The sequence below is a fragment of the Nerophis ophidion genome, linkage group LG26, assembly GCF_033978795.1.
Source record: "Nerophis ophidion isolate RoL-2023_Sa linkage group LG26, RoL_Noph_v1.0, whole genome shotgun sequence".
In the NCBI taxonomy this organism is placed as follows: domain Eukaryota; kingdom Metazoa; phylum Chordata; class Actinopteri; order Syngnathiformes; family Syngnathidae; genus Nerophis; species Nerophis ophidion.
This window is the reverse complement of record NC_084636.1, coordinates 18,070,102-18,084,772: the sequence shown is the minus strand read 5'-3', so window position 1 is coordinate 18,084,772 and position 14,671 is coordinate 18,070,102. Positions and strand designations below refer to the sequence as shown.

The 14,671-nt window shown below is 39.0% G+C and overlaps 1 protein-coding gene across 1 annotated transcript in view; it reads right to left on the bottom strand.

The window, feature by feature from the left end:
• Positions 1–1,584: 1,584 nt before the first annotated feature.
• Positions 1,585–14,671, bottom strand: part of acbd6 (acyl-CoA binding domain containing 6) — an 86,712-nt gene continuing 73,625 nt past the window's right edge. The window contains exons 7-8 of the mRNA XM_061887992.1: positions 6,420–6,450; positions 1,585–2,131 (exon numbers count right to left, since the gene is read on the bottom strand). Of these exons, the coding sequence (XP_061743976.1) occupies positions 1,977–2,131; positions 6,420–6,450 (186 nt within the window). The 3' untranslated portion in view covers positions 1,585–1,976. The remainder of the gene's footprint in view (positions 2,132–6,419; positions 6,451–14,671) is intronic.

The window sequence follows — 14,671 nt, the reverse complement described above, 5'->3', positions numbered from 1 at the left end:
CACTGACAGACGTGGATCCCGCAATGTTAAGCCTGACGCCCTTTCCAGGCTCCACCGCCCCTTCAACAAGGACTCAGTTCCAGAACCAGTGGCCCGGGGGGTGGGGACTCTCCAGTGGGAGGTGGACGCTGCTGCAGGGACACTAATACCTAAGGAGTGGCAAGTTCTCCCATCTCAACTGTGGTTGGAGGTTCTGCAGGGGGGGGGGGCATGAATCCAGAATAGCTTGCCACCCAGGAATCAGATGCACGCAGTTTGTCATATCCCAAAGATTCTTGTGGCCTTCGATGACTGATGACGCCAAACACGCTGGTTTAAATGTAACTTAAAATATGTAGATAATGGGTTTCAGTATGTAAAGTGCTTTGAGTCTCTGGAGAAAAGCGCAATATAAATATAATTCACTTCACCTCTGTCACCGGCTTTTTTTTTGTTGTGCATTTTTGCCACTCTTTGAAGTGTGCCCTTGGTTGCCTAACTAAATATCTAGTTGTTGTATTTTTCATCTCAGTCTCTGCTTTGGGGTTGTACGCCCGGCTAACCGCCAATCGTAACGCCAAATACTGTCTAGTAAGTTGCTGGGGTCATTAGCCATTTTGGTTTTTAGGTCCCATTTATGGGGGGCTTTAGGGGAGTTACAATTTGGTTTGTTTTTCGTATAATATACTAAAAAGGGGTGTGTTTATTTTGTCTAAAAAACGTGTCGTGGGCCAATTAAAAAAAAAAAAGCCACACTTAAGACCAGTGGTTCTCAACCTTTTTTCAGTGATGTACCCCCTGTGAATTTTTTTTTAATTCAAGTACCCACTAATCAGAGCAAAGCACTTTTAGTTGAAAAGAAGAGATAAAGAAGTAAAATACACCACTATGTCATCAGTTTCTGATTATTAAATTGTATAACAGGGCAAAATATTGCTCATTTGTAGTGGTCTTTCTTGAACTATTTGGAAAAAAAGATATAAAAATAACGAAAAACTTTGTTGAAAAATAAACAAGTGATTCAATTATAAATAAAGATTTCTACACATAGATGTAATTATCAACTTAAAGTGCCCTCTTTGGGGATCGTAATAGAGATCCATCAACTTAATTCTAAACATTTTTTCACAAAAACAGAAATATTTAACATCAATATTTATGGAACATGTCCACAAAAAAGCTGGCTGTCAACACTGAATATTGCATTGTTGCATTTCTTTTCACAGTTTATGAATTTACATTCATATTTTGTTGAAATATTGATAAATAAATTTATCTATAAAGGATTTTTGAATTGTTGCTATTTTTAGAATATTTAAAAAAAATCACGTACCCCTTGGCATACCTTCAAGTACCCCCAGGGGTACGCGTACCCCCATTTGAGAACAACTACTTTACACAAACCTGTTCTAAGACATTTGCAGAGGAACTAGGATTGAGAGTGGTCCTATGTAACTTAGCCATCAAGTCTCATACAAAAGGTTTATAGTATGCCAGTAAATATTTTTAATTCTGGGTAAAATGGAGTAACTACTTTTCTAAATTGTGTCTTGAGCTGAACAAGGTCGTGATTTATTCGTTAAAATAATCGAGAATACAAATGAGTGGGTGAACTCCATTTTTAAGAATTTAATGGTGATGAAATACAGACGATTAAAGCATTCTTTCAAATATAGGTAAATCATACTCATCATATATGCAAAACAGCTTTGTATAGTTTTGTGTAAAATGTGAGTCTTTTGCCCCCTCCAATGACTTAAATAGAATACAAAATCTATATTGGATCCAGGATCATGTCAGCCAACTCTTGAGGTCAAAGTAGGTCAAAATAGATTGTTTAAAATGAAGAAAAAATACAGCAAAGTCAACTAACCTGCTGAGCTTGTACAGTTTCTCTCCAGAGGACGAAAGGGATGCTGGGAAGTTTTGGGGTGATAAGACAATACATGGGGAGGACTAAGCATCCTGAAGTTGGTGCAAGGTATGTTGTGGGTGCTCTAGCCTTTGGGAGAAGTGTACTGGCGCAGGAGAGAAGAGATGGCGGCGGAATCGGTGACTTCCTCTGGAAGTGAGCCCTCGAGGTCTTTGATGGATGGGTCTGCCCCTGCGTTCAGAAGCAGCTCAACGATGTCGCCGAACTCACACGCCGATGCTACATGAAAAAGAAAGGTCGAACAATGTTTAATCGTATATTTGTTAGCAGCATTACAATGAACAAAGATGTTCCATATTGCTAACACTTGACTGGACTTATTTGTGCCCGTATGTCCATTTGTTTGTTAGTAGCAGGCTACTTCCTGGTTCATGACCAACAGACAGGGCTGGAACAAAGTGTACCTTCGGTACTATAAAGTCCACCTGTTTGGGATAGATATTTCTAGCCCCATCCTTTATGATGGAGACGTGATGTAATACAAAACCCAAAACCAGTGAAGTTGGCACGTCGTGTAAATGGTAAATAAAAACACAATACAATGATTTGAAAATCCTTTTCAACCTATATTCAGTTAAATAGACTGCAAAGACAAGATACTTAACATTCAAACTGGTAAACTTTGTTATTTATTGCAAATATTAGCTCATTTGGAATTTGATGCCTGCAACATGTTTCAACAAAGCTGGCACAAGTGGCAAAAAAGACTGAGAAAGTTGAGGAATGATCATTAAAGACTTATTTGGAACATCCCACAGGTGAACAGGCTAATTGGGGACATGTGGGTGCCATGATTGAGTATAAAAGTAGCTTCCATGAAATGCTCAGTCATTCACAAACAAGAATGGGGCGAGTGTCACCACTTTGTGAACAAATGCATGAGAAACAGTTTGAGAACAACATTTCTCAACGAGCTCTTGCAAGGTATTTAGGGATTTCACTATCTACGGTGCGTAATATCATCAAAAGGTTTAGAGAATCTGGATAAATTACTGCACATAAGCAGCAATGCCCGTGACCTTGGATCAAAATCATTGTATAAAGGATATCTCCACATGGGCTCAGGATCACTTCAGAAAACCACTGTCAGAAACTACAGTTCGTCGCTACATCTGTAAGTGCAAGTAAAAAAGTGAAAACTCTACTATGAGAGCAAAAGCCATTTATCAACAACACCCAGAAAAGCCGCTCGCTACACTGGGCCCAAGCTAATCCAAGATGGACTGATGCAAAGTGGTAAAGTGGTCTGACGAGTCCACATTTCAAAGTGTCTTTGGAAACTGTGGACGTCGTGTCCTCTGGACCGAAGAGGGAAAAAAACATCCGGATTGTTATGGGTGCAAAGTTCACAAGCCAGCATCTGTGATGGTAGGGGGGTGTATTAGTGTCCAAGGCATGGGTAACTTACACAACTGTGGAGGAGAGATTAATGCTGAAAGGCACATACAGGAACAACATCAAAATATTTTGCCATCCAAGCAACGACACCCCTCCTTATTTCAGCAAGACAATGCCAATCCACATTCTGCACTTGTTACAACAGCGTGGCTTCGTAGTAAAAGAGTGCGGGTACTAGACTGGCCTGCCTGTAGTCCAGACCTGTCTCCCATTGAAAATGTGTGGCGCAATATGAATCGTAAAATACCACAACGGAGACTGTTGAACAACTTAAGCTGTACATCAAGCAAGAATGGGAAAGAATTCCACCTCCAAAGCTTCAAAAATTGGTCTCCTCAGTTCTCAATCATTTACAGAGTGTTGTTAAAATGAAAGGCCATGTAACACAGTGGTAAAAATGCCCGTGCCAACTTTTTTTGCAAAGTGTGGCTGGCAATAAGTTCTAAGTTAATGATGTTTTGCAAAAAAAAATCAGTTCCCAGTGGCATGTTGTATTTTTTGAAGTTTTTTTCAAAATTTTACCGGTCTCCGAATATCCCTAAAAAAAGCTTTAAAGTGCTTGATATTCGCTATTTGCGATGCCACTATCCATTTCCCTGTGACGTCATACAGTGCTGCCAATGTAAACAAACAATGGCGAATATCACAGCAAGATATAGCGACATTAGCTCGGATTCAGACTCGGATTTCAGCGGCTTAAGCGATTCAACAGATTACGCATGTATTGAAACAGATGGTTGGAGTATGAAAGTAGTGAAGAAGAAACTGAAGCTATTGAGCGAATAGCTATTGACACTATTCATAGCCATAGCATGGCCGAATAGCTGCGCTAGCATCGCCGGTAAAATGTGCGGACCAAACGATCAGGACTTTTGCATCTTGTGACACTGGAGCAACTTAAATCCGTCGATTGGTAAGTGTTTTTTTCGCATTAAATGTGGGTGGAAGTAAACGTAATATAGTTGCAAATGCATCTGCAGGTTATCCATACATCTCTGTGCCATGTCTGCTTTGGCATCGCCGGTAAATAGCATGTTAGCATCGATTAGCGTAGCATGTTAGCATCGATTAGCTGGCAGTCAACATCAACAAAACTCACCTTTGTGATTACTGTGACTTTATCGTTGCAAATGCATCTGCAGGTTATCCATACATCTCTGTGCCATGTCTGCTTTAGCACCGCCGGTAAATAGCATGTTAGCGTCGATTAGCGTAGCATGTTAGCATCGATTAACTGGCAGTCACGCCGCGACCAAATATGTCTGATTAGCACATAAGTCAACATCAACAAAACTCACCTTTGTGATTTCGTTGAATTTATCATTGCAACTGCATCTGCAGGTTATCCATACATCTCTGTGTCATGTCTGTCATCGCCGGTAAAATGTGGAGCCACTTTGGTACATTCAACGGGGGTCTGGCGGCAGACACTTTCGCATCTTCGGGCCAGTGGTGCAACTTGAATCCCTCCCTGTTAGTGTTGTTACACCCTCCGACAACACACCTACGAGGCATGATGTCTCCAAGGTTCCAAAAAATAGTCGAAAAAATGGAAAATAACAGAGCTGAGACCCAATGTTTACAATGGGTTGAAAATGAAAATGGCGGCTGTGTTACCTCGGCGATGTCACATTCTGACGTCATCCCTTCCAGAGCGATAAACAGAATGGCGTTTAATTCGCCAAAATTCACCCATTTAGAGTTCGGATATCGGTAAAAAAAAAGTATGGTCTTTTTTCTGCACCATCAAGGTACATATTGACGCTTACACAGGTCTGGTGATAATGTTCCCCTTTAAATATCTTGTCTTTGCAGTGAATAGAAGTTGAAAAGGATCTGGATACTTATTTACGATTTACACAATGTGCCAACTTCACCGGTTTTGGGTTTTGTACGTACAGAATTGTACAGCTTAGTTGAAACTTGGCTCATTAGTGTCTGCTACTTTAATTCACATGTGCTTGTACAGTTCATGAAAAGCCCATCTGCAGGCCTGCTGCCATCCTCCTCTCGGACCTCTGCTTCTCTCCAACACTTCACGTCTGCCCCCGTGGCAATTTGTGCCCCCACTAAAAGGGTCTTCTCTCATCCTCTAAAGCAGTAGGGGGAGGACGGGTAGGCTTGCACCTTCTTAACCTAGTTAGTGGATCTCTGTGTTGTCGATGCACCTCTCGCTCACAGTGGTATCTCGCCGGCCCCTCCTCTTGCACTCGCCTTGTGAGTGCTCCTCTCTGTCGGCGTCCATCACTTGCTGCTTTTAAACTACGTGCTCTACCCCGATCGCTGATGTCAGCAGCAGCAGTGATTGACAGCCATGCCTCTTAACCTGCAGGATGGCGGGCAGTGTATGCTAGATGTGATGATACATCTGAAATTCATGCGCGTTCCTGTGCTCAAGTCAGGTGTAGAGTGTTTTAGCCATGGCGGCGCGTGCTGCACGTGGCCGGCGTCTCGCCCAAGCCTGGACACTAGGAAAAAAAAAAAAATGGGCGGCCCTCTAGGGAGCTATAGAGGAGGAGAACAATTTATGGTGAGCAGTAAACCCTCAATTAATCACATGCCAGCCGCCGTGGCCCTGTGCAAAGAGTGCTGGAAATGAATTTTCATTCTCTGCTATTTGTCTCTCCCGAGTTCATTGCTTATGTTTATTAGTCATCTTTTATGCGCCACCTTCCTCTGTTTGTCGGTGCATGTGCCAGGGAGTGACGCAACATATTTAACACTTCTACCAAACTGCTGAGAAGGGAGTGTGGTGGGACAGATGGTGCAGCCACAGACACACATACAGTTGCACACACACACAGGCTGAGAAGGACAAGGGAACCGCCCCTCAGGGACGTGTGTGTTGGGGCACGAGAGGGTCAGGGGGAGTCTGAGGACCACTGATGATTTCCTCGGGGAGGCCTGGCGATTATTACCAGACCTAACACACTCATAGAGAACAAAAACAACATGGAATCCACACATGCATATACACAAACATACCAGGACAGGCACCCCATAGAAAGCTATGGAAAGGTCTCAGGATGAAAGGAGCCATCAAAACATGAATGCATTAAAAAGTTGTCAACTAAAGGAGACACTTACAAATAGAAAGTGGCCTTCTTACCATAATGTAGCGCCGTTTGTCCTTCATTATCCTGTGAAAGGCAAAGACAATGTTCAACAGACTTACGAGCGAGGAATAAATCAGCAGTGAAGATGATAGAAATATTTGCAGCCGGACATTTCAATTCACCTGTTAGCATACCAATTAGTCACTACTTGTTGGCTGTGAACGGCTTTGTTTTCATTGGCCCATGGGGAGATTATGACCAAATGAGGTATTGATTTGGGACACATGTGACTCAAACATGATCATGATCTGTCTGCCTGATTTGATTGCTTTTTAAAATACAGTTCATTTATGAAGGAATTCTATGGATCGACTAAATTCCCTTGATCAGCAATGTAAAAATGAACATTTTTTAAAGATTTTAAATTCCAGAATCTCTCTCTGAATGTTTTGAAATCCTATTTTGATATCAGTTTAATATTATGCAGAATAATGCTGCCTGGATGGATTGACTCTAATGTAATAATGATGATGACACGTTTTAGCTATGTCCTGCAACTTTGACGACAACAAACACATCCTAAACACAATGTGGTGTCTATGCCAGTGAGATGTAGCGATACGTGCTACAGTGATTAAATCTATACAATTTATTGTTACAAAATTGTTTTTTTTGTTGTCGCTTACAAACTCAGGAAATACGTCCCCGGAAATAGAAGAACTGGCAAAAACCAAAAGGGTCAGAGAATAGTGGTTTTTGCAAGTTAAATTATGTTGTTGCAACATCTGACTTTATTTTTGTCAAAATATTTTATGCGATAAAAAGACCTGAGTAAATAATGTAAGTATTTGATAATGTTACACCGCTATACTGTGTTTCTGTCTGATTATAATTGTGATTAAAAATGGAAAAAGTACTTAGTATTGAATAATTAATGATGCGTATATTGTACTATTGCCTCAAACTTATGCAAAGCAGCAAAACAACAGAAGTGTAGATGGAGCCGTGACACAGTAAAAGATAAATTAAATTAACAATAAATTTAGTAATCATTTTGAGAAAAAAACGCAAGCAGAATTGTTAACGCATATGTCAGCATCACAACTAGTAACCTTTGGAACCCATTTTAAAATTCCTATATTATCATTTACATGCCAAATAATATATAGGGATCTACAGTACAGGCCAAAAGTTTGGACACACCTTCTCATTCAATGCAATTTATTTATTTTCATGACTTATTGGGGACCGATGTCCCAAACGGACAGAGGACCCTATTGAATTTCTAGCATTTTATTATTATTATTCTTTATTCTTTATTATTGTACCGCCGCCTCTTTGAGCTGTAATTTGACCCCCTTAACATGCATCAAAACCCACCAAAAAGGAGACACACATCAGGACTTGGCGAAAATTGCAATCTAATCAAAAAAACAAACCCCAAAAATCGCTCTCTAGCGCCCCCTAGGAAGAAAACACAGACAAAACTGCCTCTAACTCCCAGTACGAATGTCATAGACACATGAAACAAAAACCTCTATGTAGGTCTCACTTGGACCTATATTTCGTACACTGACAACCCCAGCAAAATGCAACAGGAAGTTTACAATTCCCCCTTCAAAACAAAAGTTGTGTAAAAACAGTCACCTTTTTTCAAACATTATCCCCTCTGAGCGCGTTTGTCTTGTCGGCTTCAAATAAGCACAGGAGAGATATTGAAACCTTCTGATAAAAAGTTGATGAAAAAGTTGTAATAATTGTTTTAATGTTTATGTTTAAATACCCGTTCCCATCCATCGCTGCTTGCAGCTTTAATTTTAGATTGTCACTGAAGGCATCTAAATTATAAACGAACACATGGGGAGTTTTGTACTAAGCTGAAATAACTGCAAATATGTTTTATATTCTAGTTTCTTCAAAATAGCCACCCTTTGCTCTGATTACTTTTTCAAACACTCTTGGCATTCTCTCGATGAGCTTTGAGAGGTGGTCGTCTGAAAGGGTTTTCACTTCACAGGTGTGATAGTTTTGATGCCTTCAGTGACAATCTACAAAGTAAATAATCATGAAAATAAAGAAAACACATTGAAATGAGAAGGTGTGTCCAAACTTTTGGCCTGTACTGTATGTTTATGGTTTGTAAGAAACTTCAATACATCCATCTTAATATAGATAGATTTTTGGCTATAAAGTGCTAATCTTACAACTAATCATGATTAAATTCGCATCATGTTCATGAGGTGACGATTCGATTCTTGATTCAAACTGATTTTTGCAATAGATTATTTAATGTATCAATTAAATAAAACCTTTTCAAAACAGGTTACTGGTTAAAAATATCTTAACTGCTCATGTATGATGTATGCGCAGAGATGGCCAAGAAACTATTTTTAAATAAAAATCGCGGTTTGGATGTGACTTGATTTTTTTCTCCTGGCACCCCTCAATATTGCCCATTCTTAGTCCAAACCACGCATTATTATCGTCGTAAAGACAGATTGTATGATATGGCTCTTGTGTTGGATGTCATTTTTACAAGGCAGGTGTTCCAAATCTTGTTGCCTTGTGTGTAGATGCTTGTTTTATTCTCCTTAAACTCTTATTGAATTAAAACATGGAATGAATGTGACCCTGGCACATATCAGTCCGGGGACCACCAAGAGATGAATGAGTGCAAAAAGCCTCATGTGTTGTGTGTGTGTGGGTGAACGGTACAAATGATGGTTCAGGTTAAGAGGTCAATGGTAAAGACATCATTCTTATTAGAAATGTGCCTTGAGGACAGGCATGGAGGTGTGTGTGTGTGTGTGTACGTATAATAAGACCCAATCTATGACAGGCATCATCAACAGAAGATTCAGTTCTTAATCACTGCTCCAGCCTGCCTTTGCACCTCGTAATGATGATGAATGGTCAAACTGTTGCCGGCACCCTCAGAGCAAGAGTCCAGCGGGTTCACGCGATTGGAAGTGAATTAAAAAGCCAAGCAGCCTCAGTGACATTTCCCACTATGAACTGGAAATACTTAGAGAAGATTAAAACGATGACAATGGAATTGCTCAATGGTCTTGTCCACCTTTGGTATTTGAACAGGAACTTTTCTCTCTCTGTACCTCCCTTCGTTTTTTCCATCCACCTCTTACTGACACCACTTTCTGCTGTCATTACCACATACACCTTTTCCCTCCTACTCATTCAGTCACCTCCCATATCATAATCTCTATGCTTTCATTCCCTCCTTGCGTCGCTTCTTCCGTCCTGGCCATCCTCAGTGCAGAGTGATCCTATTGTTATCCTCTCTTTTCCTCACTCTCCCTGTCTGTCTCGGGGGCAGCACTTCAGGGACCTTTTGATTGGATTAGGGCTTTCTATTCCCTATGGGTGGATCTCAAACACAGATGCAAATCCACCAGTGAGTGGAAAGTGAGCCGTGGTTTGCCCGGAACAAAAACATTCTCAGTCTGACTGCAGAATCCCAATGTGGCATTTTTGTTGTGTTGCACTCAACAAGGTGTACTTGTTTGTTCTAGAACTGAGCGTTGAAGTAATCTAACATTAGATTCAGTCCAAACATTATTTTGTCATCGTAGCGGTTCTGACACAAAATTACAACATCAACATACGAAACACCAGAGATAGATGCATAAATGCACAATACATGCAACGACTAGTTAATAAAATATGTAATATGGTATCAAAGTATGGCTAACATGCATAATGAATTAAAAGTATCCATCTCTTGTTTCATGTGTTTTCAGACTCATTTGAAAAGGAAATTTTGATTATAAGAAAGAATTGCATATATTCATACATATATGTACACAAACATACATATATACATACAGTGGGGCAAAAACGTACAAACCCCGTTTCCATATGAGTTGGGAAATTGTGTTAGATGTAAATATAAACGGAATACAATCATTTGAAAATCCTTTTCAACCCATATTCAATTGAATGCACTACAAAGACAAGATATTTGATGTTCAAACTCATAAACTTTAGTTTTTTTTTGCAAATAATAATTAACTTGGAATTTTATGGCTGCAACACGTGCCAAAGTAGTTGGGAAAGGACATGTTCACCACTATGTTACATAACTTTTTCTTTTAACAACACTCAACAAACGTTTGGGAACTGAGGATACTAATTGTTGAAGCTTTGAAAGTGGAATTCTTTTCCATTCTTGTTTTATGTAGAGCTTCGGTCGTTCAACAGTCCGGGGTCTCCACTGTCATATTTTACGCTCCCTAATGCGCCACATATTTTCGATGGGAGACAGGTCCGGACTGCAGGCGGGCCAGGAAAGTACCCGCACTCTTTTTCTACGAAGCCATGCTTCTGTAACACTTGTCTTGCTGAAATAAGCAGGGGCATCTATGATAACATTGCTTGGATGATAACATATGTTGCTCCAAAACCTGTATGGACCTTTCAGCATTAATGGTGCCTTCACAGATGTATAAGTTACCCATGCCTTGTCCACTAATACACCCCCATACCATCACAGATGCTGGCTTTTGAACTTGGCGCCTATCACAATCCGAATGGTTATTTTCCTCTTTGTTCTGGGGGACACCACCACGTCCCTCTGTTTCCAAATATAATTTGAAATGTGGACTCGTCAGACCACAGAACACTTTTCCACTTTGCATCAGTCCATCTTAGGTGAGCTCGGGCCCAGCCAAGCCGGCGGCGTTTCAGGATATTGTTGATAAATGGGTTTGGCTTTGCACAGTAGAGTTTTAACTTGCACTTACAGATGTAACGACCAATTGTAGTTATTGACAGTGGTTTTATGGAGTGTTCCTGAGCCCATATGGTCATATCCTTTACTCAATGATGTCTGTTTTTGATGCTGTACCACCTGAGGGATCAAAAGTCTGTAATATCACCGTTTACGTGCAGTGATTTCTCCAGATTCTCTGAACTTTTTGATGATTTTACGGACCGTAGATGGTAAAATCCCTAAATTCCTTGCAATATCTCGTTGAGAAATGTTGTTCTAAAACTGTTCGACAATTTGCTTACAAAGTGGTGACCCTCACCCCATCCTTGTTTGTGAATTACTTAGCATTTCATGGAAGCTGCTTTTATACCCAATCATGGCACCCAACTGTTCCCAATTAGCCTGCACACCTGTGGGATGTCCCATTGAAGTGTTTGATGAGCATTCCTCAACTTTATCAGTATTTATTGCCACCTTTCTCAACTTCTTTGTCATGTGTTGCTTGCATCAAATTCTAAAGTTAATGATTATTTGCTCAAAACAAAAATGTTTATCACTTTGAACATCAAATATGTTGTCTTTGTAGCATATTCAACTGAATATGGGTTGAAAATGATTTGCAAACCATTGTATTCCGTTTATATTTACATCTAACGCAATTTCCCAACTCATATGGAAATGGGGTTTGTATTTAGTCAGCCACCGCTTGTGCAAGTTCTCCCACTTAAAATGATAACAAAGGTCTGTAATTTTCATCATAGGTACACTTCAACTGTGAGAGACAGAATGTGAAAAAAAATTGTCCTGGAATTTTAAAGAATTTATTTGTAAATTATAGTGGAAAATAAGTATTTGGTCATTAATAAAAAATTCAACTCAATACTTTGTAATATAACCTTTGTTGGCAATAACAGAGGTCAAACGATTACTATAGGTCTTTACCGGGTTTGCACACACAGTAGCTGGTATTTTGGCACATTCCTCTATGCAGATTTTCCTCGAGAGCAGTGATGTTTTGGACCTGTCGCCGAGCAACATAGACTTTCAACTCCCTTGTCTTGCTGCCTTATTCGTATTCGACTTTACTAAATGTTTGGATATATTCAGTGTACACAGCTGGACCAGAGATGGAGGGGATAGAAGGATGGGGGAAAAAGAAGACAGAGGGGTAAGTGTGGGACAAGACAATAACAGTACATATATCATATGTATGTATGTATGTATGTATATGTATATATATATATATATTTATACATATATATGAATTGTATTTCAAATATTTTATTACAACTTTTTTTCATTTTTCATTTAAATGTTTTATAGAAATCTTTTAATTTTGACGGTACCACGTAAGATATGTTTTAATTGCTGAAGCAGGTTTACTGAATGTTAAATGCGCCGAAAAATAGACTGTTTTGTCCACTGTTGAGGGGGTTCAATGCCCTGTAGTGTGCAAGTAGGTTTCTGTAAAGTATCTCCAGCCGTGTGCATGTGGTGATGTAAATTAAGGTATTTTGAGAGGTGAAGTTGGACTAAGTAGGACATCACTGAAGGCAGAAGTGAGAGATGCACGGCCCACCACTGATGTGTGTCTATGTATTTACAATATATATGTATATATATATATATATATATATATATATATATATATATATATATTATATATATATATATATATATATATACATATACATATATACAGTCATGGTGAAAAGTTTACATACACTTGTAAAGAACATAATGTCATGGCTGTGTTGAATTTCCAATATTTTCTGCATCTCATATTTTTTGATAGAGTGATTGGAGCACATACTTGTTTGTCACAAAAAACATTCATGAAGTTGGTTTTTTTATGAATTTATTAAGGGTCTACTGAAAATGTGACCAAATCTGCTGGGTCAAAAGTATACATACAGCAATGTTAATATTTGGTTACATATCCCTTGGCATGTTTCACTGCAAAACAGGCACAGAGGCCCAATTTTTGTTTTCATCTGACATCACATATATAAGACCTTCTGGAGGAAAGTTCTGTAGTCAGATGAAACAAAAATTGAGCTGTTTGGCCACAATACCCAGCAATATGTTTGGAGGACAAAAAAGGGGGCCTTTAATCCCAGGAACACCTAACCTATCGCCAAGCATGGTGGTGGTATTATTATTATCTGGGTCTGTTTTGCTGCCAATGGAACTGGTGATTTAAATGGGACAATGAAAAAGGAGGCTTACCTCCAAATTTTTCAGGACAACCTAAAATCATCAGCCCGGATGTTAGGTCTTGGGGCGCAGTTGGGTGTTTCAACAGGACAATGACCTTAAACAATGTCAAAAGTGATAAAGAAATGGCTAAATCAGGCAAGAATTAAGGTTTTAGAATGGCTTTCTCAAAGTCTTGATTTAAATGTGTGGACAATGCTGAAGAAACAAGTCCATGTTAGAAAACCAACAAATTTAGCTGAACTGCACTAATTTTGTCAAGAGGACTGGTCAACAATTCAACAAGAAGCTTGCCAGAAGCTTGTGGATGGCTACCAAAAGCGCCTAAGTGCAGTGAAACATTGTCAAGGGACATGTAAACAAATATTAACATTGCTGTATGTACGGTATACTTTTGACCCAGCAGATTTGGTCACATTTTCAGTAGACCCATATATATTCATAAAAGAACCAAACTTCATGAATGTTTTTTGTGACAAACAATTATGGGTACATACATTGATGCATGCATGTACATAAATACATACATACATATACATGTTTGTATGTATATTTGTGTATAGAGGAATGTATGTATATTTGTGTATGTATATATATATATATATATATATATATATATATATATGTATTTATGTATGTTTTTATGTACTGTATGTGTGTATATATGTATGTATATATATGTATGTATATGTATGTATTTATGTACTGTATATACTGTATGTATACATATTTCTAAAAGTATGTATGTATGTATATTTATATATGTATAATTATGTTTATCATATGTATGTATATATGTGCATATAGGTATTTATGTATGTATATATACATATATGTACAGTGGGGCAAAAAAGTATTTAGTCAGCCACCAACCGTGCAAGTTCTCCCACTTAAAATGATGACAGAGGTCTGTAATTTTCATCATAGGTACACTTCAACTGTGAGAGACGGAATGTGGAAAATAAATCCAGGAATTCACATTGTAGGAATTTTAAAGAATTTATTTGTAAATTATGGTGGAAAATAAGTATTTGGTCAACCATTCAAAGCTCTCACTGATGGAAGGAGGTTTTGGCTCAAAATTTCACGATACATGGCCCCATTTATTCTTTCCTTAACACGGATCAATCGTCCTGTCACCTTAGCAGAAAAACAGCCCCAAAGCATGATGTTTCCACCCCCATGCTTCACAGTAGGTGTGGTGTTCTTGGGATGCAACTCAGTATTCTTTTTCCTACAAACATGACGAGTTGAGTTTATACCAAAAAGTTCTATTTTGGTTTCATCTGACCACATGACATTCTCCCATGTGCTCTCTGGCAAACTTCAGACGGGCCTGCACATGCACTGTCTTAAGCA